At 48.5% G+C, this 25,560-nt stretch overlaps 1 protein-coding gene across 1 annotated transcript in view; it reads right to left on the bottom strand.

Annotated features, from left to right (window-relative positions):
* The window catches only part of LOC119100304 (uncharacterized), a gene marked incomplete at its 5' end in the record, with an annotated part of 121,517 nt that overhangs the window by 41,132 nt on the left and 54,825 nt on the right, over nucleotides 1–25,560 (bottom strand). Inside the window, 3 exon segments of the mRNA XM_037223410.1 lie at nucleotides 781–897; nucleotides 899–962; nucleotides 23,524–23,633. Of these exon segments, the coding sequence (XP_037079305.1) occupies nucleotides 781–897; nucleotides 899–962; nucleotides 23,524–23,633 (291 nt within the window).

The raw sequence follows: 25,560 nt of genomic DNA, 5'->3' as shown, positions 1-25,560 counted from the left end.
CAGTCGGTGCACGGAGAGCCGTGTTGATTACCCTGAGTTCCGAGCTCTGGAGAAATTGGGGACAGGTCTTTCCGTGTAGGCTTCTGGACAAATTGAGATGAACATCGTCTATCACTGGAGCCCAAATCTGGTGGGGTCGCAACACGTCGTCACGGCGGCGCCGGGAGAGATGGCCGTGATTTCCGCATGTTGGCGCGTTAGTTTTGCCGTCACATCGCCAAGGGTGGCAGCCTGTCGGCAGCCGTGATCCAAATGGCGCGCTGTCCCGGGGCCGGTGCTAGCGGCGCTTTACGGGCTCGGCGTCACTTCAAGCATGACGTGAAGTAACCCAGGCTGTATACTACCAGCGCGCACAGTACCCGGCTTTGAGAACCGGTCAGGCGTGACGCACAGTGACTGCGGCTCGGCGCCACCTCACCAACAGACGCACAGTAACCTGGCCTCGAGACCCAATCAGACGCGACGCACAGTGGCTCCGGCTCGGCATCATCTCACCAACAGACGAAGCAGGTGAGCCAGCATACAGTAAACGGCCAGTTTTATAAGCATTTCCTTCTGCAGAAAACGGCCCTGTGGTCCCCCAAGGCACCACTCTGGATACGTACTAGCATTCATGCGCACATACATATCCTCATATAAATATATATACGTAGATATGCATATATGAATATATAGAGAGCGAATATATATATATATATATATATATATATATATATATATATATATATATTTAATAGCACATCCCTCAGATTTAGGTGAGGTGTGACGTCATTTACTCACCTGGAAGCCGTCGTACGTCCAGCTGCCAAACTTCATGAAACACTGCTGCTGATCGAACGGAAAGTAGCGCACGTCTATCTCGCAGTACGACTTGAAAATCGCCGGCGGATGCCACACCTACCCGGCCGTCGTAATAGATGATGGCCTTCGTCAGCGTCGTAATGACGTACTCGCCGTCGGCACTGCAACGACGGGGGCCGCCCGTTACAGCTCTGGCTGCTCGGGCCCGGGTGTGGGGGGCGGCGGCCGAGGTTAGAACGCTGAACAGGAACAAACAAGATGACACAAGACGCCTGAAAGCTACATCAGACAAATTGAATTGTTTCTGCGTTGTCTTGAAACTTCTCTTGCCATTTACATCGACACACAAGATGACCAGCAACATAAACCAGGCGAAGAAGGAGGCGGGCGAACATTTGTCCCCAAACAGAGATGTTGCCGAGCAGCGATTATTGTTTCTCACAGCGTGACAATGTTCACACAAAATTGCAGTCATGGGCAATTTGGCGTTTTTCAGTCTACTTTCGTAAAATGCGAGACAATTTAAATCGAATGTTTCGCATTTCAGGATAATGAAGCAAGCATCCGATGTGATGAAACAGGCTTATTAAAAACTATTGGCGTACTTTTTAAGGGAAAAGACTGCCCTAGACAGCACAACTGTCCGTTGAGTAAATACGCTCCTAAATGCGTCCTGTTTTGATTACGTGATCGTACCTCGCACAACATTGATTGAACACGACACAACAAGTTACTTTAAGACACTTGCTTTAAGTTAAGCGGTCAAATGGGTGCGCACATGACGACAAGGCCTGCAACATAAAACCACTTTAACTAAAACCCGTTGCTGATTTCAAAGGCATGAAACCGCAGGAGAAACATTCCTGTTCAAAAAGCCCCGCCCCACGAGGTTTCAAAGGGGCAAACTTAAGTAATACAAATTTAGATTTCTTGAAGACTTCAGTTTTCCTTGCCTTTAAAAGCTGACCTCTCGCTATGAGCAGTTGCAGTCCTCTCTCTCTCTCTCTCTATCTCTCTATCTCCTACTCTCTCTCTCCTCCTATCTCTCTTCTCTATCTCTCTTCTCTCTTTTCTCTCCTATCTTCTCTCTCTCTACTCTTTTCTCTCTTACTCTTCTGTCTTCTCTATCTCTTCTCTCTCTCTCTCCTCTTCTCTTCTCTTTCTCTCTCTCTCTTTCTCTCTCTCTCTCTCTCTTCTCTACTCCTCTCTCTCTCTCGTTCTCTCTTTCCCCCCTCTCCCTTCTTCTTTCAGTCTCTCTCACTCTCTTTCTCTCTCTCTGATCTCTCTCTCTCTCTCTCTCTCTCTCTCTCTCTCTTCAGCTTGTCCAATCTTCTCTAGGCGACGCTTGCTTTTCTTTCACCAACACCTGACGTGATAATTACTCTTTGTTTAGAACTCCATTTGAAGTTACTTGCAACGTCCTTTGGTTTGCACTGAGCCGAATTTAATGATCCAGTTTCATTTTGCTCTTACACTCGGACCGTGCCATTTGCAGTGTAGTTTCTCACTTTCCCGCGCAGACACTGATTAACACACACTGGACGGCTGCTGCCGGTAAAAAATGTGCGAAGAACACTGGTCTCCAGATATAGTTTCTGAAATGCCGTGGCGAAGCCTGGGCGATTTATTTTTGCGTCGTGTGCACAGAGGCTTTCCACGTGGGTCCAAAATGCGATGCCTCCCCACCGATCGCAACGACAGATGTAGGAAGCGTTTTTTTGTTTGTCTGTTGAAAACTATATCTGTGGGTCCTCTGTATCGTCGGCGGCTGCCCAGACTTTCAATGGCGAGACCGCGTAAGGAAGGTGCAACGGAACAAAACCGTCTTGTGTTTCAGCAATGGTTCCTCTTAAGCGTTACGATAATATCACCGATTCAACCGATAAGCTCATGCCTTTTCGGACGATAGGCTCCTGTTGTGGCGAATTTTCTCCCATATAGTTATGCCAAACAGTCCCTGGGAATCAAAACTTAAAGTTTCAATCACAATTCACAGTGACACGTTTCGCGTCCGTGACAGGTGGCCAGATATCGCGAATATTGTCATTATAGAGCCTTGAATAGCACTCCTGGCCGTGGACCCAGCGGCGCCGCAAACCAGCCGTCTGCGCGGTTACGCCCACGTTGCAACCGCTTAACGCTGCGTTCGCGTCTCGCAGAATGCGCCACCCGCAGAACGGTGGTGACGGCATCGTTGCAGCACCGAAAGGCCGGTCATTGACGTGCACCCCAGCTTGCCTGCCCCGGTCTCCCATCACCTGCGACTGTAACCTCCAGCACTGCCTGCCGCCATCTCTAGGCATATCAACACCCGCAGTGAGCAGTGCTGACACTGCCTCGTTGGCAAGGTCGGCCAACCGCAGCTGGCTCAGCCGTCCCACGGGACGACATGACGGTCAGCCCCCTGAGGTGGCAAACAACACCGGTACACACAAGTCGACTGTGGGAACGGCAACGGCTGCGACAGTGATGCCTTCGCTCTTTGCCGCAGCGCAACGACGTCGCTGCTGCAGCACAACCCACGCCCGCTGCAGCAGCAATGCAGACGCCTGCTGCCGCATTGCGCGTTACAACTGCTATCACATCATGGACCACGGCCGCTATGGCATCACGGACCACGGCCACTATGGCATCATGGACCGCGGCCACTATGGCATCATGGACCACGGCCACTATGGCATCATGGACCACGGTTGCTATCGCATCACGGACCACGGCCACTATCGCATCACGGACCACGGCCGCTATCGCATCATGGACCACGGCCACTATGGCATCATGGACCACGGACGCTACCGCATCATGAACCACGGCCACTATGGCATCATGGACCTCGGACACTATCGCATCATAAACCGCGGACGCTACCGCATCATGAACCAAGGACGCTATCGCATCATGGAACAAGGACGCTATCGCGTAGTAGACCACGAACGCTTTCACATCACGGACCATGGACGCTACCACAGTGCCGACCACCTCTGAGCTTCGCGGCTGCCTCTACAAGCCGCCTGGCTACTGCAGCAGTCCCCGATAAAGCACCAATGGCTACGGGACCGCGTGGTTCTCAATAGCAGCGGCCATAATCGGGCTTCCTGTGAACGCTACAGATGTCGCAGCCTGGACCTAGTTTCAAGAGCCTTCGCAAAAGAGACGAAACAAAATCAAGCCAAATTTGGAGTAGACTCCTTAAAGTTAGCTTCAAGAAAACATCATTATACGAATCAACGAAATCAAGACTGCAGAGGTATTTTTAAGAAAAAAATGTGGGCTCATTCAACGAATGAACGGGAAGTTGTTTTACTGGGCAAAAGTGCAACCAATAAATTAACAAGACAAGGAAATGAGACACTTGAAAAACAACGGCGCTCATTAATCTATCAACAGGGCCAGGCAGCAGTGTGGTTGGTGAGGTTGAATACAGGCGATTAACACAAAATCAGTTCAGAGTAGATTAACCTGACAAACTGTTCCTACAAGGTATCACTGACAAAAAAGTGCAACATATGCACCATAATTTACAAGAGGTTTGCATCATTGTTTCAATATGTAATTAAGGAGTTACCAAGACAAACATCCACAAGGCGCACGGTATATTTGTTCATTAGCCCAAGTTTAGCAACTGGTAAATAGTGGCAAAACGGTGTGTATGAATGCGGTGAGAGGAGGCCAGACTGAGACCATCATCAATCGTTTACCTTCATGGTTAAAAGTTGCATCTACTGGTGAGCAGGAGCACACCTACAGGATATTTTTCACAAGCTCATGGATTGAATACTTTGAAAATTACGAGCAATTACAAGCTCTGCCCACTGAAAATTAACACTCATACTTATATATATATATATATATATATATATATATATATCAAGATATCCTACAGACCTGCAGTAAGCAGATATGCTAAGCCCTACCAATGCTGATTCCGGAATGAGGCAGTAAGGGAGCCATCCACATCCTCGACAATGTTTTGATGCCTAGCGTAAAAGAAGTAATGCTCAGTTGTTATTTATCCGCCGTCAAGTGAAATAACAGGCATTACTCGTCATCCATCATCCGCAAAATTACCCCAACTGACTCTTGATGTGCAACCCCCGGCCTAATTCAAAGGACGAATCTCGAGAAGTCGCAGTTGTCTTTTGATGAAACCTAAACTGCAGCAGATTATGAAATATGATTGGACTTGCTAAGGTCATGCCTTGATTTATTTAAAACGTTCTCCAATTTGGAGTGCTACAGTGTCCGATTTATATACCAACCATCTCGCATGTGTTTATCAATATACAAATGTTGTGTTCAAATGATTGCACTGGTTTTCATCCCAGAAGCACTCTGATCACCACACTGGAAATTTGAAATGCTCTTTAATTGTTTACTGAGAAAATAAAACAATTTTAAGAAATGATCAGGCAATTAGAGCTCGGGGTGAACCCAAGACCTTTCCCAGAAAGAGAGTCATAAATTTCAGAGGCCCTGTAATGGGATGGTGCAGTTAACGTTGACGTCTATTCGTGCAATTCCGAATTGCTCCAGGCTTTTATTTCCCATCGCCAGTAGATAAGTGGACGGCTTGTAGGTCATGAGGACGAAAACAGTCATCCAAAACAAATGTGCTGAAACACGCGCAAGGGCACACCACTCACGACACCACCGCATTGACGGGTCATGACATGCTCAAATGTTTGGTAATCAGGCATTATTTTAGCATATTTTCTCGGGCGGCACATGTGATGCGTAGCGGAGACGTAGCTAGGGGCGGGGGCGCAAGGGTATGACCTACCTGAGCTAAGATATTTACAACAGATACTGGCCAATGCCGTGGGAATTCGGTCCAAGTTGTCGGGAGCTCGAAGAAAATTTGGCATCCCCATCTTTGAGGACATTTTTGGTTATGCTCACTCCCAGTCGACAAAAATGTCCCTTCAGTCATGGAAATTTGCCTCCCCAGTAGACATGACTCTAACACGCATGACCGGGGCAGGCAAACGCGGAATTCTGTTAACTGAATAGCATGGATGATTTTTAAAAAGACTTGGTACATGGCAGCGAAACTTGGTGGACGGCGAAAGCAACTAGTGTGCAACTCTGAAGGGTGGGTGAGTGTAAAATGGTTGGGTTTTTCTCGCGGTTGTTACATCACCAAAGTGCGGGAGATATATTTTTACACCACGACTAAGACACAAAGGCGTGCGTGTTTTTTTCACACGCTTGCATATGCATTAAAAACAAGATAGGTGGAGAGATGTGGAACGTGAAAGGCAAGAAGTGGGAGACGGTGTAGCAGAAAGGAACTGTATGGAAAGAGATACGTGATTATGCCATGATGTCGACTACTTTATTACAGAAGTCACGACCAAATCTTGAATGACTTAAAGCACGCGGAAAGACTTAACATTTTGTTTATGCATCCGTACCGCCGCCGCCGAACCAAATCATGATATTAGAGCATCAAATTCACAGAAGTGTGCCGTCCTGCTCCTTCCGCCCTGTTACGGCGCTAGATGTCGCTCTGTATCCACCGCGTTAGATAGAATACTAATATTCTGCGAATTAGGTGGCTACCCTTTCCGCCATGGAACTAGTTGAATTTTGAGGTGGTTGCGAAATGCCGATCCTTTTGGGCAAATAGCAGAGAGGCAGGTGAAACCATTGATGGTGGTGATTGTGGCGTTGCTAACTGGGGCTGAATCGCTGAACTTTCTGAAATGTGGACATTAGCGACGTGGAGATTAACTGCTTTGTTGAGGTCTCCCTCGCTCTTCTCCCTCACCGTTGGGCAAAGCAATTACAAGCTGGGATGTATTGGTGCATAACATTCCGTGACCTCATTTATCTTGGCTTCCATGCTGTCGCCTATTTGGCCGTTGGCTCGTCCACCACTTGCCAAAGGTTCTGGAAAGATTTTGTTCCCTCGCAAAATTCGGAGGTTGACAAATTATACCACTAGACACATTATTAATGCGTGCAGCACGTCTTTGTATTTGCAGAATTTTTTTACCGTCTAGGTGGGCAGCGCTTTGTAGCCCTGCTGTGAATCCGAGTCATCTAGAACTTGGAGCTACGTTTGTGCATTTGGAGCTACGTTTTCACGTTTATCTTGATGTATTTTGTCACCCAAAATCTCCAGCAAATGGTATATAAACATACGTCACTAGCAGAGGGATGCCGTACATGGGCTTTGCTATAGGTTGGGATTTCATCCGCACTGTACACGACAGTGACGTCACTGGTGCCGGGACTTCAATGCAACGTGGCCGCTAGCCGCGGGGTGTGACGCTGCGGGACAGTCGGAACATCGGGAATCTTTGTAAAGATAATGAAGAGAATGTAACAGGGAGGTCATATGACCAGCGATCCGACTGCGCAGAATTTAATGGCGAGTGTGGTGGCGTGCTTTGCAAAATTATGGCGCTGACCATTAATATGAAATGGGATGAAAAGTGAAAACGTCCACATTAGAATCACACGGCATATAACTGACGGAACGTCGGGCTCTCTACGTATTGATAATGCACAACTGTTAGCGGCAGGCGCAGATGAACAGCGAGCCGATTGAGTAGCGTTTAACGTCAAATATGATGATATGCTTTACAAGCGTATGCAGTCAACCATTACACTGAAATTCGCTTTGAAACTGAAACTTTTACGCGAGAATTGCCGAAGAGATGGTCGGCTGGGACATCGGACATCTTTGTACAGATATTGAACCATTTGTTAGGAGTAGGTGCACATCAGTAGGAAGCCGAACGCATACAACGAAAAGGGGAGCATGGTATGTGCCAATTGCAAATTTATATGCCTACCGGTTAAATTGCAATCAGCGTGAAAAGCAAAAACATCCACGTGCGAACTGTTGGTGAAATACAGTCTGAGCATCGGGCTCCCTTCTTACCAACAACGAGTAAATTATAACTGGCAGGTGCATATATCCGCTACCCAAACAGGTAAAATCAAATGACATGCTTGGGCATGTGCTTTGTGAGCTTATATTCAGCAAAACCGTAAAAATGCAATCGGTGTAGGAAATGCATGTGCCTGCACGGGGGCGGAGGTGCTAGAGCTGGGATAAGCTGCATCCCCAAATTATTAAAGTTAAACGTTAGACCACTAACATGACCGCTTCTGCATAAGCTGGACGAATGCTTCAATATTCCGGTTGCCTCTCAGTATTTCGTTCGGCGTCTAGTCCACGCGCCGCGCATCGAAGTCTCATCATCGGTGACGTCACGCGGACGTTAAGCGAAGCTGAAGCGAGAATCACTGGACAGGTTTACCTCTCTTATACTGGGCTACTAAAGGCAAACCATTAAGCACGTATGTAAGGTGCGCGCAAGTCCTGTCTACCATATATATATATATATATATATATATATATATATATATATATATACCTTTCACCAGATCTGATAATGCATAGGCATCGCATTACCCATGGTTGTAATATAAATAAAACCACGAATATAACGCGACCGTGAACAAGCCGCACAGGAGTGCATGAAACACATACGAGCGCACTGCGCTTCAAGTCCAGCCTTATGTGATCTCATTTATGCAGTCCCCTTTTTCCGAGCATGACCCTACTCCGAGCGACACTGCAGGATAGCCTCAGCTTCCCGGTGTCCTGTTACTGCGGCGACGCGGCTGGAACCGACCTCAGTGGTGGCTGTGGAGCTGGGACACAGATTCCGGCTGCCAGTGACTGTAAGTCCCGGAAGAGGACTTGTTTGGGGATGAGGCTGCTGTGGATGGCGTCTCGAGATTCGCGTATGATGGCGGAAACCTTGAAGTGGTTCGAGCATGCAGACGCCTCACGCACGTTGAAAACGCCCGTCCTTGCACATTGCCGTTTCCAGGCTTTCTATACAAACTGTTTTCGAAAGGAATCCAAAAAACAACATTCCCTCGCATTTGTGATAATCTTTGTGCACCGTTATCATCCGTAGCTTTAATGCAAAATGAGCCTAAGCCTAGGCTCCTTTGCATCCTTACCATGAAAACATTGTTATTCAACAAAATGTGCCGTGGCTTACTAAACTGCGGTACAAATATTTGTAAAGCAAACTTAATCTTACAAAGTGGTCCACATTTCTTGTTCTGCTTGATCGCACCTGATATCCGTAATGTTCGCTAAATGTTTAAAGAGGGGTTTGTTATTGACTGGCAACGACAACTGTACGCAAATGCAAATGGAAGTGCAAATACGAAAATGCAAATGCAAATAAGATGGCATGAGTACTGGCAAACATGCAGTGGACGCAACGGTGAAAAGTCAGGCACACTGCTAACAGCGTAACGACAGGGCACTTTGCGCTGCGCCGCGAACGCACGCACATAATTAATGCGCAATAAACAGACAACGGCGCGCACTGAAAACAGCATGCTGAAGCCTGGATGGAACAGAGCGCGCGGGGCGCAGAGCAGAGCAGCCGGCGCTGGCGGCGGCGGTGGTGACAGATGGCAGGCCGGGGGAGGCCGTGTCCCACGCAGGCCGGTCCCCGCCCCTTTCCCCGCACGTTATTGCTGTGCCGCCTGATATATATCTGGGCGTCCGCACCTCCGATGAGGGATTCAGGAAGCGGCGCCGACCGATATTTTGCGGCCAGCGCCGCGCCGAATACAGATGTGCTGCCGTATCGACGCGGCTGCCAACACACAATGCGGGCAACAAATGGCCAAGCCTTCGGCCCTTCAGCGCGACACTGCAAACGTACTGAAACGCCGCAGGCTATCATTAGCCACCGCTGGTCCTCGTAGCCGCACTCCTGTAGTGATGCACGCAGGCGGTAACCAACGAAGGCATCATCTGGGCACGCTGTCGGTCTATATGACCGTGCTGCCGTATCACCATTGCCTAGTAAGCACAATTTGGGCAACACATTACGGCCATCGGCCCCAGCGATATTGTCACCACATCGACTCAGGCGGGGGCACACAGTGTGGCCAACAAATGACGACCGTCGCTCACTGTCGCGACGTCAGCTCACTCACCATCAGGCCAGGCGCGGCTGGCCAATAACCGAGTGGGCGGCGTTGGCCGTCGCCAACAGTGGGCCGGGGATCGGCTCGTTCCTGGGCCTTCCATTTCTCAGTATTTGTAGTCAAACCTGGCTTTAGCTCAAAACAATGGCTTTGGTTCCACACATGAAACAGATAAGTTAGCTCGCAGCAACGTACGTGGAAAATAATTCAAAACGGTATCATGTCACTTTGATTGAACTTTGACCGGATGTTTCTATTGATGAAAATTGGCCGTATCCTTTTAGGGGGTGTATTTGGCCTCAAACAAAAGCATAAAATATCACCGGTCAAACAATACAAACTGTTTTGAAAGCGTTGGGAATGATTTACATACTATATTTCATAATACTTTGGAAAATCATGCAAGGTGGTTAAACAAATTTCATGACTGGGGCCCATCAGTTCATCTCCCACGCCGCGGTCTGCGGGAGGGGTGGGGGTGGGGTGGGGTAGGGGGGGGGGTGGGGGGTGGGGGTGGGGGGTTAAACCGTACACGGACTGGTTCAATAGTTATTTTCACACTGGCATTTCTAAGACAGACTTAACACATGTCGTTGTCAGGTTGTCAGGTTGTCAGGTCTATCACAATAGTCGGTAAATTTGGTCATGGAAGCGTTTCTGTTTGGTCACTACGTGCCTCTTCGTTACTTCATGTTTGCGGCGCTTAATGATTCGGTCCCATGAGACCAAAGTCGCAAGAAACTGACGAATGAGAGCATGATGATCGGACAAAAACATTTGCGTAGCAAAACCTAGCGCTTATTTTATGGCCTTCTGACGACAAGCATTGGGTTTCTTTCCCGTTTCCATGAGTTTTCGTGCATTTCCCATTTGGTACCAAATGGATTCCTAGCATTAAAAAAGTTTTCACTTCACATCAATTTCGTTGCGAGCTGTTTGCTTCCAGTTTCGAGCTTGCGCGTTCATAATCTTAGCAATAAGAAGAGCTATGGCCGTGGTGCAGCTTCTGTAAAACTGAATGCACCGCTGCAAATAAAAGCAGGCGGCAAGCACCGGGCGCCGGAGAACGACCGCCATGAAACAATGCTTCCGAAACTCTTTCAAAATCGATTCGTACCATTACAAAATTAGACTGCGTGTATTTCAAATTACTAATGTATTGAAATTGTCCTCTGAATGGATTAACAGTTATAGCAACACGGGAAATAAAGACTGTACCTTTACTTTTCCAGTTCATTCACCAGATTACAGCACCACTTTGGGGTGCTGTACATACCGTGGCCCTCCAGCCCTAGTCTTCGTTCGTATGAAACATTTCAAATCGCATAGGTTCTATAACCACCCGGACTGCCTTCTAAATGTACAGCTGAAAGTGCTAAAGCGTTCAAACGTTCATCTTTCAGATATGCTACATTTTCGTCAGCCCATTGGCCGCTGGCAGCCACCAGGCCAGCGCCGCTTGGCTTATGGAGACCTCAACGCCGGGATGTCTTCATGACTTGCGGGCGGGCATCTTCACAATCATTTTAAATCACTTTGTTGTTATTAGTTCTACTTATCATTAACATCGCTATGCTATACAGAAAAAAATTATCATGAAATGACTCGGAAAGCTTAACATTACTATGCATTTGCATCACAAGCTCATTGGCTTCTAGCCCTACAACCGCTCCCCTCTACTCTACTTCCCAAGGCTCGATCCACCCACCCACCGCACGGTGTGATCGAGTCCACTTTCGGGTGCTCGCTTCAATAACTTGACAGGCATAGATTCCGGCGGTGGCAGCGGCCGCGCTAAACATCAGGTGACGTCAGAGAGAAGGACGGGCCGTGCCGAGCGTTGCGGCCCGTTAAACTCACACCGCCAAATCTTGTCGTTGACCCGGAATTGCGTGATCAGGTGGTGATGATCAGGTCCAACATAACAAACACATCTTATCGTGAGCTGTGATCCAAGAAATCCATCCCTTCGAAAGGTCTATATTTAACCATAAACAATAACGCAATTGGTCAAGTGGCTCTGAGGAAAGGGGGATGGGGGCGGTGGAGGGCATAATAATATTACAGTCACAGCCGGGCTAATAAGGTACGGAGGTCATCGAGGCCGCCAAAGATGAAAATGTCAACAAAATTGCTTGAGAACCTTGAAATTATGTGATTCTGGAAATGCTAGCAAAGCCTGTAAACAGCCGCTAGCCTTCTCAGCCGCATTGTGGGCGTGTGGACTCAAGTAAGTGATCTAGAATGCCTGAATTCCGTCATTGTGGCCACCAGTCCATAAATGTCCATAAGCCCGCGGAGAGTGCAGGCTAGGCGATATTACCCTTAACTTTGCCATGGTGTTTTACCTAAATTTTTAGCATAAAAGACAAGTTGTTCACATCCGTACCCTCATATCTGCGGTATGTCAGGTCAGGCGGACCCTCTGATCTCCGGAGGGTGGGTACGCTCACGACGTGCGCGTGTTTCTGACGCAGATGCTGCTTTTCACAGGCGCATAACTGTATGAGCCACTGATCGAGCTGCTGCGAAGTGATTATGCAGAAAACCTGCTCGTGAGAGAAACGTTTGCAGGCGTGGAACAATCAGTCTTGGACGGAGTGGCGGGTGGGGTGAGCCCGCACGTGGGAGATGCCGTCATCGGTCTCCGCGAGAATGATGTATCCCACGTGGTGACATGGGTGGCCACGAACATATCATGGCACTTTGCCGCCACCCTGTAGAAGTGCGGACTGAGGATAGAAGGAGGATGGGGGGGGGGGGGGGGAGACAAGCTCGCCGCAAAAGCGACCCAAACTCTGAGGAAGCTCTTTGACTAGGCGGGAGGTGACTGACGAGAGGTCTACGATTAAGCTTAGACCATCTTTGTGTGTTTGGCTTTTTAGAAGGAAGCTGCGGTGTTGTGTGGCGTTGCAACAAAGTATGCCCTGCGAAGAGTGAAGATCTCTGACTTCGGCTTATAATAAATACTGTGTAATATTCGTATTTTCCTTCAGATGTCTGTCGAGGAGTCCGGAACAGATTGGTCGTCTGCGGCGCTTTGTCACTATGGTATACCATTCTGGGCATATTCGTACGTACTTAAAAAAATCATGTGTAAACTGTATAATAGCCCTTTAAAACGAGCGCAAAATTCATATAGGTGGAAGCCACCGGTAGGATTTCCAGAAATGTACAAATGTAAGGAGAACGATAAGGATACCACCAATTTAGCACAAGTATTAAGGAGATCCCTTACTTTGGAGACACCGGAAGCAGGGTTTCCCCTTTACCCCCTCACGCGCCAGTATATCCATTGCATCTCGGCAGCAAGCCCCAGTCAAATGATGATATGTTTAGCCAAGGCTTGTAATCTCTATCAGCTTTTGTCTGGCCGCTTTGCGCGTCGCTTGTTTATTCGACGAACCAGTAGTTGGTATCCATAAACGGAGGGCACTACGCGAAACATCGCCAAGCGTGATAACAACCTCTTAAGTTGTAGATTTGGTTTACAGTGTTAATCTTGGTTTGAGGGTGGCTCACTCACATGACAGCGTGAACCGTATCGCGAACAGATTGCCTCCATAAGAAGTATGTGTTGCCATGTGGGGGCACATACTTTTGTTGATCATATCATTAATCGTCCAAAAGCTCTCAAGAGTTTAACGTGCATTACCGTTTCAGGTAATTGCCTAGTTGGGTAATAACCTCAACCAATTAAAATCCACTGAGATTTTAAATAATGCTGTGTTTTAAATTTGTGTAATTTTTTTGAATTAATTAGTAAAAAAAGGAAATTAAAATTTGTAAAAAAATGCTGCCTTTTAAACTAATGCTGTGTTTTACAAACAAGACTTTCACTGCGCTGAAACATTGAGAAAACCGCAAAATCGCTTGGAGCCAACTAAGACAAAGCCGGGAAAACACGCCGACGCCACGTGCTCTCGGCCAAAGGTTTGAAATCGTAATCCTGCAGGCCTGGGTACGAGTCCCAGAGCAGGCGCATTGCTAGGCCCGACAGGTACGGGAAGGCGAGCTGGCGACGGGTCAGAGGGCATCGGCCTGACCCGGGGCAGCCACGCCCTGACGTAGTGCTCCTCGGTGGCCAGTGCTGGCCGTCCGCCCTGTACGGGACGTGCCACACGGCAGCAAGGCAGCGGTGTCCGCAGTGCGGTCAGACATAACAAGACCACGAGAGAGCGGACGGTTCGTTGGGCTGGGGCCGAGCAGACTGGGCCGGGAGTCTTGGACGCAGGCAGCACGCTCCGCTTGAAGCATAGTCGGAGAACAAGACCCGATGCGCAAACTACTACAATAAGCACTCAGGCAAACTACAGCTTTAGCCTTTTTCAATAGGAAGAAGCATGGTAAAATGTCAGGGAGGTTTACCAACTTCAAGAGCATCCCAAAATAGCGCATGCTCGCGTTAGCTTAGGAGACAATCTCATCAATGGGTACCTGTTGAGCTCTAATTTAGGGAACCTACACTGACACGAACGTCAAAATCTGACCAGAAAACAATGAAATACGGACGATTTGCACTGGTCATTCACGCATTTGCCACACGACCTGGAAGTAGTCGAATGGTAAGGTAAGATTTTCCCAGTTCATATTGAATGACAGCCCTGGAATTAAGCAGTAATGGTGTTTGTTGATGCTATCTGTGTCTTCTCCGCTGCCAATTTCCTCGCAGATATGAGTCCAAGCTTGTTATTTTCCAGATCACTAACACCATCTTTGAAAACACAGGTGTCGTTCATTGTAGCTCGCCAGCCGCCCTATTGTTCGGATACAAGATTGATAACAATATCGAAGCACTGCGGGAAAGGTGAGTCCTGTGGAGGTGCGCAATGTTTCATGCGACAACACACTCCGCCATTGTAACCACTGCAGCAGAGGCGTGCCTCGTGCAGTGAACAGGACTTAAATCCCGGGAATCAGGCCAGCCCATCCATATCAAACGTGTCTGGCAGCTCGGGGGACCCGCGGGATGCCCAGCTCCATGAAGCGAGCTCGGCCTAAATCCCGCTGAGCGGCCCCGGCCCAACTGAACTCTCGTCAATACTGGCTCGCCGTCAGTGGTATTGAACACGTGGCAAACGCAGCGGGGGCATATGCTGTTGTATCGCGGCAAGGCAGCACTGTCAGCTCCAGGCGGGCGGCGTTTGACACTGGAGTCGGCGACTGGTCATCCTCAAATATCGGCGCTGTGGTGTGTTCCTTCCCAAGATGAACGCGACCAGAGCATCTCACAGATTGCAATGAAAGCTGTTTTAAAACATTTCTGGTGCAAATGAAAAACGACGAAGGATATGGTTCCTCAGTCGCAGCACCAAGCACACACCACAGCTGAAGAGTATATCAGCATCTCCAGTTTGAAGCGCACCACATGGCTCCTTAATAAGCGCCTACGCGTCTGGCCGCAAAATCAGCTCTGGCCAGCAAAACGCGCATGCAATCCGTTATTTTCGTTGAGCAACACCGAGTATTTGATGCGAGGGTGAGATAATAGATAGAGGGTGAGTAGGTCGCACGGGAGAGGAGAGGAGAAGAAATAGATAAGAGGGTGGTCAGGTGAGAGTGAGAGGATATAAGAGAGAGGGCAAGGGTGCCGCTGCCGGACTTACGTTCTTCCTTCCGAACAGGTTGTGAGTCAGTGGCAGACGCAAGTATCTGCTTCTTACTGTCATCAGCATGAGTCCGCCGGCGTTTACCGCTGAGCTAACAACCCATTGTAACCTCAGGTCATACCGAAAAATGAGAGCTAGACGAGCATACCGGATGCCGTATAACTAACATAACTACATCCCGTGTGCGGCGTGGCACAGAACTGCCGTCGAGAGCCGTCATTAGTTTTATAGCCGGCAATCAAGCTCCGAGACGCAGCGTTAGTCGAGCATCAGGTGATCCAGTTAATCAAACAGAGACGTTCATCAAGCACCCAGCCGCCGCCACGCCCGTTAGCTTCTGCCGGAGGGAGTTGGGTTTATTTCAGCCAGTGACGAAACGGTGTGGGCCAGGATGAGGCTGATAAAAATATATTTTTGTGGCAGTGCTGAATGTGAATGATACCATACGAGTGGCCGAGATTCTTCGACGCAATAGCACTGCTACCTTTGCTTGCACGCAATGTCACACACGGCGTGGTGATGAGCGTCGTGGAATGAAATATGGAAAGTGATAAGAAGAAATGTGAATAATTTCGAAGCTGCCACGAGGTATTTATCACGTACTGTTGCATAATGTATCCACTGAAGGACAGCAAACATCACATAAAATGCTGCATTTGGTTCTTCCATGCGAGTGCCATTACGGTTTGTGACGCGTTCGGATGGCGTTTGTTCTCGCGCACAGTGTAAATAGCTGCCGATACTTCCCATAACTTACATCTCCAACATTTCTATACTGTGCCAGTGAAATGCCATCAGTCGATGCGTGGTATGTTAGAACTAGAATCTATCATAGTACTTATCACATTTATGAGATTAGGTATAGGAATAAAATCTCTGTTATCTTTTTTTGCCAAAATATTTGAAATTCCACCCTCTTGCTTCTTATTTATACTCGGAACCACATTACTTAAGACCCATTTTGGTATCATGGAAATTCCATAGTCTGGGCACTTTGGTCACTGCTGCCTATCCACAAAACTGGTATTAGCCAAGCAATTTTGTGCATTACATGGCAATGATTTATGTACACTTCATGTATAAGTCTAAAATTATGGAAAAATTACACAATTTGGATTGTCATGAACTTAGTATTTACGGGTTAATGCCGGACAGCATTGTAGCACAGGGGCTTTTGCGAGCTGGATTTCCAGCTGGCCGGGGCGGGTCGGGCTGCGGACTGACATTTTGGACAAAAGTTCTATCATTCGACGTTCCAAGCGATCGCAGCCTTTAAACCTTTAGGAAGACGGAAAAAAACAAAGAAATACACTACCAATAAAAATGTAGCCTGCGTCTGTCACAGGCTGAGCACATGCGACCTGTGACCGGCGCAGGCTGCATGCGTTATATGTTCTCTGCGGCGATTGAAATACCCGAGAGCAGTCCACCAGCCTGACGTCGGCGATTTCGCGTACGGCATACCGCGCTGGTCCATATGCGCTGGGGACCACGACGCATCGTGTCCGGCTCGGCACGCCGTAAAGCCTGCATGGAGCTGTTTGGCTCTGACACGGAGACTTTAGGATGGTTGTAAGGCGGACGTTTTTGCTGGAGGTGTGGTTGGTGGAGGTAACACATCCTCGCAACTATCGTCCAGCAGGGACGATAGTTGCGTCGCACAGACATCGCACAGATAGTTCTACCTCCGCTCTGCAAAATTCAATATTGCGTAGTAATGTGAATAGGCTGTCATGGTCCCCATGCGAGTGACTGCAGACATGTAGGGTAACCACCTTACGGCGATTTTGTAAGCTGCTCTTTCCACGTTTGTGGTGACTGCTACTTAAACCTTTTATTTAGACTAAGACATCGAGGCAAGTCTGTGATCTTTGGGCCAGTTCCAAAAATGCCTTTTCGCGTACTTATGCTTTGTCAGCATGTCTAAGAAGCGTGGATAATGGTTGTATACAAAAAGCAGCCAAACGCATCAATTTCAACTAACCGCAGTCCGCCTTCACTGGCCATCTCTCCCACCCAAACACCGAAACGGAGCGCCTTCATCCCTGTTCGCTCCGCTGAGACCCATCCGCGCTCGAGCTGGTCACCAGCGTAACCACGCCGGCCGCGCACAGTCCGCGTGCCGGCGGGGGCGGGATGGGGGCTGCCGCTAATTAGAGCATCGCACACTGCTCTCGATCGGCCTCGGTTGCCTCGCGCCCGGCCCGTATAGATCGCCGCAGCGGCGGGAGGCCGACGCGGAGTGATCGGTTCGAGCCGCGCCCAGCCGCCGACCGGGGTAAACAATGACGTCATCCGGCGGTGAGAGCTGGGGCTCGAGCCTGGGTCGGCCTGCAGTCGGCGCCGCTCGAGTCAGAGCGCCAGGGGGCGCTGGGCGGCCGCTGTGCGCGCGGAGTTTGACGTCTCTGTCAGCTAAAAAGGTCAGGAGACGAGACTGTGCTCTGGAGCGGCGGACGGTCCTTCGGTGGATCATTTCTGAGCGAGGCGCGAGCTGAAGTTCGCGCCGGAGAAAGTGTGCCCGCGAGTTCCAGCGGCTGCGACCGCCGCGGAAACGGGGCGGGGTTCGCGTGAAAAGTCCTGCCGCGTTTCGTGTCAGGCGGATCTCCAGGGAGTTATGTCCTGTAGATGAGCAAGTGGAATGTTCGCCGAAAAGCAAGAGTTTGCCAAGGAAGGTCTCAAAGGGAAAGTTGCGCAGATTTAATGAGGATAAGATGTGTCTCCCGAACATGTGAAACATGAGCATGGGGCACCGAACGAACAGGCCGAGTTGATAGCACCGAAGCAAAAATCTTCGAGGCATGCTTTTTAAGTCATTTACACCGGCAATCTCCCGATCGATTTTGTACACTGCACTGGACAGCTTTAAGGGAATGTTCCACGTTTCTATATATCCGAGCCAACATCAGATGTGACGGAACAAGCTTACTTTTACCTACTGATATGCTTTTAAGCGGGCAAGACTGCTATAGATGACACAATTTCCCCGTTAAGTAAATGTGCCTCTCAATACGCCATTATTTGATTACGTTACCGTGCTTTGCACGACGTTCATTGAGAGGCAATTGACAGCCGTTCTATCTGACATTCGTGCCCACGAACGCCAGATATGAACGACTGGACTAGTATATTTTTCTTCGCATTGATCGCTGCATGGCTAATGGAGTGGCAAAATCTGAATGTCGTTATTATGACGTCTTGGATGCCTGGACGACCTTAAAATAATTTTCCGAAATAGTCTGCACGTATTCGCGGGTGTGTAGCTCAGGAGCTAGAGGAGTTTAGGTCTGAAAGGGAGTCTCCCACCTTTGGGGCATGTTTCAAAAACGTACCCTAGTAAAGCCCCATGACTAGTTACGTCTAATAATGACACTGGGTCATTGCAGCACCGTTGATATGTAATAAGGCTATCAATTTTACTTATTTTCGAGTCCAAATAACGTTCTCAACGCTTTGTAACAGCACTTCATTTCTTCCCTGCATTCGCGACCGCTGTCGTCATGACAGTTGCCGTGTGAAACTCTGCTGGTACGAATAAAATAACGTTTGTGATTTGCCCAGCGGGCTAGGGCTTGTTCCCGAGAAGCAGCCCCACCGAAGTACGTTGATAGCAAACACGTTCCACGGCGTTCTTATTTCTCCTAGCACATAGGGCTCACGCGTTAAAGGCCTGCTTTTCACAGAGTTGTGAATCGAATTCTATCTGGTCATTTTTAACGAGCCCAGCAACAAACGAAGCATTGTTGAATTGTCTTGAGCCGATCCATAGCCCATTTTTGTCCAGGAAAAGCCAAGCTCCCACAACGTATCGAGTCAAAGTTTTCGTGCACGGTACGCCGTGAATTTTCCGACTTTCGCGGTAAACAGCCTGGTTTCAGTACATCAATCGGTGGTGTGTCTGGTTCATAATGGCAAGGTTGTACGTTCCAAGTCGGTACGTTCTAGAACTTTTTTGCATTTTACCTTTAAGACATGGTAAGCTGTTTGCCGCCAACTAATGCATATTACAAATGTTGTGTAGTGCACAGCTCCTTGACAGTTTCTTTCAAAAAAGTCTGGGAGCAACATTCTTTTAAATTGCAAATGCCTCCACTATTGTGGCACCTACTACCCTCAGTTACCGGCTACCAAAAATTTAGTATGAGCTAGAAATTTAGGTTACATCGTAAATCTAGTTCATTTCTAATCTCATGCTGCTGCTTTTTAAACTGAACTTCGTTCTACCCGGCGTCTGTTACCTTGACCGAGAAGTGCATTGGTTAAAGTTTGAACCAGTGCGCCACATGGATCACGTGATGCTCACCTTCTTAAGACAAAAGTGTGCCATCGAAGAGAGCCACTGTGGTAAACGCCATAACGCCTAGGGGAAGAAACCAAAGCCATAATATAACGTTTCGTTGAATTTGCGGGATAATATATTTGTGATCGCATACATTTCTGTCTGAACAAAGCGTTTCAAGTTGTCGTTGCTCCTATTACACAGACATTTTGACACATGAGTGGGTTGCAAGCATTTACAGGACACACGCGTTGGAAAAAGCAAGACAAATGAAATGCATTTCTTTCGTAGTGGTGGACGGGAGTCTAATGAGATTTTTCCAGCAGGATCAGCTACTGCAGATGGAAATATCCAAGCTATTCAGAAAGATTTCGAGGTATTACTGACAAAACTGTACGCGTCTGATTTAACAAAAAGTGAAAAGAACAAACAAGTAGGTATACTTCCTTTTAGAAAGGCAGGGCTATGAACGCGCCGAATGATCTTCAAGATGGCTAGTTCATTTCAAAACCCCATACACATTTGGAACACTTCTTTCAGTTGCCGGGAATGAATTTTGAAAGGGCGTGACACGTTGTGATCTGCACATGATTACATGGAGATCACCGACGCGTTGACAGTTATCTCCGCCTCGAATGTTTGCATCGCTGTTAACGTCGGAGGAATTCAAAGCTCTGCCTGTTTTCATTGTTTCTGGTGTGTCTTCCAGTTTGAGTTAACATTTACAAACGAAAGACAAGTACAAGATATGTTTAGCTACCAATAGCACATCCCTTTGCGTTTGTTGAACGTAACTAATGAAGGGATCCTTATTGTTTTCATGCATGTCCATTGATGTCAGCAATGCCTATTTGCTGGTGACAGTGAGATTTGCTGTGATTTGGCCAAATGGGGAGAAAGGCGGGCCGATCCATTCGGCTGTCGTTCAGGCTGTCTGGCGCGATCTGGCCAAAGGTACACCACCATCTGTTTTGCACGCCTTGCAGGACCCGGGCTTGACCAGGCTGGGCAGCGCCTCCCAACGGCTCCAGCTGCCTGTGATCGTTCTAGCCGTCATCGTTGTTTCCCTGGTTGGGGACAGTGGGTTTTGGGCAAGCGCATTCATGGAAGGTGAGGTCGGTAGCTCTCTCCAGCCGTTATCACTCACATCCCAGCAGTACATCCCTTTGCATGACCATCTCCCGCACGACCGGAATAGTACAAACGCATTGTTAAGGGCGTTGGACGGGCATTGGATGAGCGAACGCTGTTAACACTTATAAGCTCAAGCTAAGTAAAGGAGTAGCATGGCCTCTCCATTTTTGAGGACGTTTCTGCGCCTATGATTTCAAGAAAATTTGACATCTCAAAACAATCAGCAAGTGCTCTGATTCAATGAAACTAATATTGTGGCTGAATGAACGCATGGAAGTGATTTGCTCAGTCTGCAGAAACGGTAACGGCATCATTAAAAAAAAGCATACAAGCGCTTACACCTGGCTTTTGTCCTCTGCTTCTTATCACCAGGAGCGCGGTCAGAGTCTTCGTAGGGGGCGGGGGTACAGGGTCGGCAAAGGCCTCCTGATGGTGAACAAAAACAGAAAAAAATCAGCGGATATCGATCACTTGATTTCGAGTGGACACAATTTTTTTCATTACATCTCTATTTCTACCTTCTTTATTGGACCGGAAGCCAGAAGCCACTGGACGATCCAATTGTGTTCGTGTTTTTAAGTAGAAGCTGGGCGAGCCAGACGTTAAGTGACTGCATGAGTTAAACCAACCGAATTGTTTATTTTACCACTGAACTTTTTGGCCTCGATTGATCTTGGGTGCACTTTTGCCAAATTATAGCACTCAAATGCTTGGACAGATTTGTTTTGGGTTCTACAGAGATATTAAGCAACCCGTTAGCGTAGATTCCAGATGAAAATGGGGTCAAAAATATGCTATTAACATGGCCAACCCACGTTGGTTTGGAAATGTTGAACCTTCACTCGGAATGGAGGTGTGAAAACAAGATGTAATATGTTTTAAACATGCGCGCTCACAAGTATTAAAAACAAAAAGCCCCGACGCCCAGCGTTGCAGTTTTCATGGGCCACGTGGCGTCGTCCCCGCGGCAAGTACGGGGTGACTGCCAACAGGCGAACGCCATGATGCGATTTCTATATTGATAAGGAACGTATTATCGTTTCAGCACCTCAAATGGAGCTGAAATCTGGTGGTGGAGCTGAAGGAGTAAAGGTGGAGTCTTCATTTTTAGTGTTTCTGTAACTGTTGATCTGTTCTGTCTTGTATTGGTGACCTCAACCATCTTTGGGCACCCTGGAACACTGCCCCCGACTGACTCGGAGCCTCTTGCCAACACAAGACAGCCTGCTTGTCACCTTTGTCTCCTGGCCGACATAAGTAGCTCCTCAGTGCCTCAGGGTCCCGATCGCGGGTCACAATCTAAAACGCGGGTGCCCGCCTTGTCCGTGTTTGGGGAGGGGGCCCTTAAGCTTAAGTCAACACGGAGCTGACTGTTCGATACTGGTGGTGCCTGACGGGTATAGAAATCCGATCGACTCAGAGGGCCCCGATCGGCATAAAGGGCCTAATGACTGGCATTTGAGGGCCAGATCCAGGCCAGATCCGGTCTGAGGCACCTCAATGCGTCCGCAAGTCATTCGGGCCCTTCGCGTCCCTAACTTGGGCACCTACTTGTCGGCCCCGACAGGCCCAAAAAGGCCCTCGGGACCTAAGGAGGGGAGTCCACCTGTGCACCACCATCCCCTCTGCCGGCGCCACTGCTCATCATAAAATGACATAGAAATATCATGCTTCTGCCAGTCATCATCGCGCTCCATGCAATGCAACATATTCTATGTCACAAAAGCCTGAGTGCCCAACTGAATATCACCCTCTTCGGGAAGATATTTAACCAGTGTCTGCATCGCTTTGTCATATTCCCCCCCAAACAAAGTCTGTGCTTTATCATCAAAATTAAATGCTCTGCTTTCATTATTAAAAGAAAAGTGTTCTCACGCACGATATGGAGACAAGCGATGCAAAATATCGCCACAGAGCGTTTCTGAACTAGCGTTATCTGAAGCTGGACATTTCGTGAATCTATCCGACAGATAAGCGATCACGCAAAGCGAGCAAAAATATTTTGAAGTGGCTTATTTTGCTGGTATTTGGCGATGTGGCTCATGTGCATTAGCTTGGTCACCACCCACTGAGTGCAACAACGGCACCGACTATGATTTTATAGGGACGGCAAGAAAACCGACCGTCGGGAAATGTTATCCGCGCTTTGCAAGGAAACTTTCCGATCGGGACAGATTAACTAGCTTTGAGCTATAAGAGCGCATATAGCCTGTTGCCATATGATAATACAATTCGAGTGCTAAGAATAATACAGCATGTGTTGAGGCTGTATTGCATCAAGGTAAATGAAACCAATGATAACAGAAAACAGATTTTCCTGTGCATAACGATCACTTAAATTTAAAAAGGAAAAGACGACCCCTTAGGGACATAACCACCGTGCATTTGCATAAAGGCGCAGCGGAGAGTCGCAGGATAAGAATGACTCAGCCATTCCTCCGCCAAGTTCTGGCTACCCTGGCCTGTCACAGGCGCCCCGCCTCCCGCGCGGCAGACCCTCCCACGGCCGCCGCCTGGCCGTGACAGGTGACTGCCCGGCTCCCCGACGCCACGCCTCCCGCGGGGCAGACCCTCCCACTGCCGCCGCCTGGCCGTGACAGGTGACTGCCGGACTCCCCGACGCCCGGCCTCCCGCGCGGCAGACCCTCCCACGGCCGCCGCCTGGCCGTGACAGGTGACTGCCGGACTCCCCGACGCCACGCCTCCCGCGCGTGCAGGACTCACTTGTTGTAGAGCACGATGTCCGGTAGCCAGATGTGCTCGGCGGGCACATACAGCTCGGTCACGCCGCCGTACTCCCTGGGCTCCCAGACGAACTTATGGTCCTTCCACTCCTGCAACCGGGCCACGCGCCGCCGTCAGTGCCTTTTGGTGCGCTGGTTCTGCACGGCTGGGGCCATATGACATGGGTATTGACACCTTCCCAGCACCCGGTCATCATTCCTAAATAAGGTCTGGGCTCTGATTTCATAACATATGCTCAAAAGCGATCAAACCAAGTAACCAAGAGGCGCCGGCTGAACAAAGCTATTGCACAATCATTGCAATATATTATAAAATATTCGACTTTTCCGCAAGGCTAATGGCTATACTTAACAAAAGCGCTGATGTAGATGTCTTCGTGTACCCGCGATTTCCCGGCATGCCTAAGTACGGTCAGTTTCTGCACAAGAACACATCATGCTGAAGAACCAGTCGCTGAAATGGATATCTTTAGGACATATCGCGAAAAGCCTACGTAATAAACTCAACAGGTACCGTTGAGTTTGACTCAAAATAAAAACATTGCCAAAGACATGCGTATTGCTAAATGCAGCACGAACAGGTCAACTCGTCACTTTTATAGGAAACACTTCTCGAATGCAACGTAATGGGCACATCTCAGACACTTTCGAGTGAAGCATTATTGGTTCCGTGTGTTACAGCTGTTGTGCGCCGGGAAGACAACAACCGCAACTTTGAGGCTTCTGAATAGCTGCTGAAGCTTTCCAAGGTGCCATCAGGTCCGGGGAAGTAGTTTGGGGTCGAAAGTCAGGGACAAGGCCACATAAAAGTATCGAGACGGGTTCTATCCTATTGCCCTGATGTGGGTTGATGGACCCCACCATGGTTTTCGAGGTTGTGCAATCAGTCCCAAATTTTCTGTAGTCTATGGGGCATCTACTGCAAGTGTCTTGACACCAGACGACGTATCCCTAGCCTTGTCTGGTTTCGATGCAGCGGCGGTTTTTGAGGAACACTGCAGGGCTGTCTACAGCGGCGGTTTTTGAGGAACACTGCAGGGCTGTCTACAGCGGCGGTTTTTGAGGAACACTACAGGGCTGTCTATGACCGGCGCCGGCGGCGGGCGGCAGCCGACCACGCCGCCGGAACGTGCGCGGCGGGGGGGGGGACACTGTTATATCAGAGGGAGTGTTTCATATTTGTTCGGTGGTTTGGACCGAAATAGCCGCCTTGAAGACCATTCTGCACCGTTCACAGCCATGTCCTTTTTAAGAGCTAAATCAGAGATGTTCAGACCTATTCGGAGAGAATATTGCAAGGGCACCCAGGCATCCATGACGCCATGGTACCGTCATTCAGACCCTGTAATTCCATTGTCCAAGCGGCAACCAACGCCAAGAAAGATATGATTGTCGAGTTGTTCATATCTGGCATTCGAGAACACGATTTCCAGGTATATCGGCCATCCATAGCTCCCATCAATGCTGTGTATGGTGCGATGATGCAATGAAGCAATGACGTATTGAGGTGGATATTTACTAAGTAGAGAAATTGTGTTGTCTTAAGCAGTGTTTGTAACTTCTCAACAACTATAACACTTAATTTTATTTGACCTAATAACTGCTCAACTGTAAACACCTCGAAGTATGTCAACAGTTACAAGTGAGCTTCTTTCATCACAGCTTGTGCCTGCTTCGATATTTTCAAATGTGTACCGTTCTCTTTAACGGAGTCATTTATCATTGCTGCGCGATTTTGTAGAAAATTTGAAATCTTATCTGGCCTAATGGGTCAGTTATTGACCTGTCAATAGTAAAAATAAAAAAACAGTGCCAATCGTGAGCTTTCATTGAGACCAATCCATTGGTGTTTTCCGCTAAGCTCTATCTTCATTACTTTGGAAACGCCATAAACTGCATCGACGCCCCCCCCCCCCACCCCCTCCCACCCCTCACACCCGCTCTTATCAGCCCACGTTATGAAAACGGCGAACCAGGACGGGAGTTAAGGGCGCTGTGAGGGCAGAACATAAAAAAG

The sequence above is a fragment of the Pollicipes pollicipes genome, unplaced genomic scaffold, assembly GCF_011947565.3.
Source record: "Pollicipes pollicipes isolate AB1234 unplaced genomic scaffold, Ppol_2.1 Scaffold_4881;HRSCAF=5763_pilon_pilon_pilon, whole genome shotgun sequence".
NCBI classification, from domain to species: Eukaryota; Metazoa; Arthropoda; class Thecostraca; order Pollicipedomorpha; family Pollicipedidae; genus Pollicipes; species Pollicipes pollicipes.
Note: the sequence above shows the minus strand (reverse complement) of the source record. Positions and strands in the feature narration are given on the sequence as shown.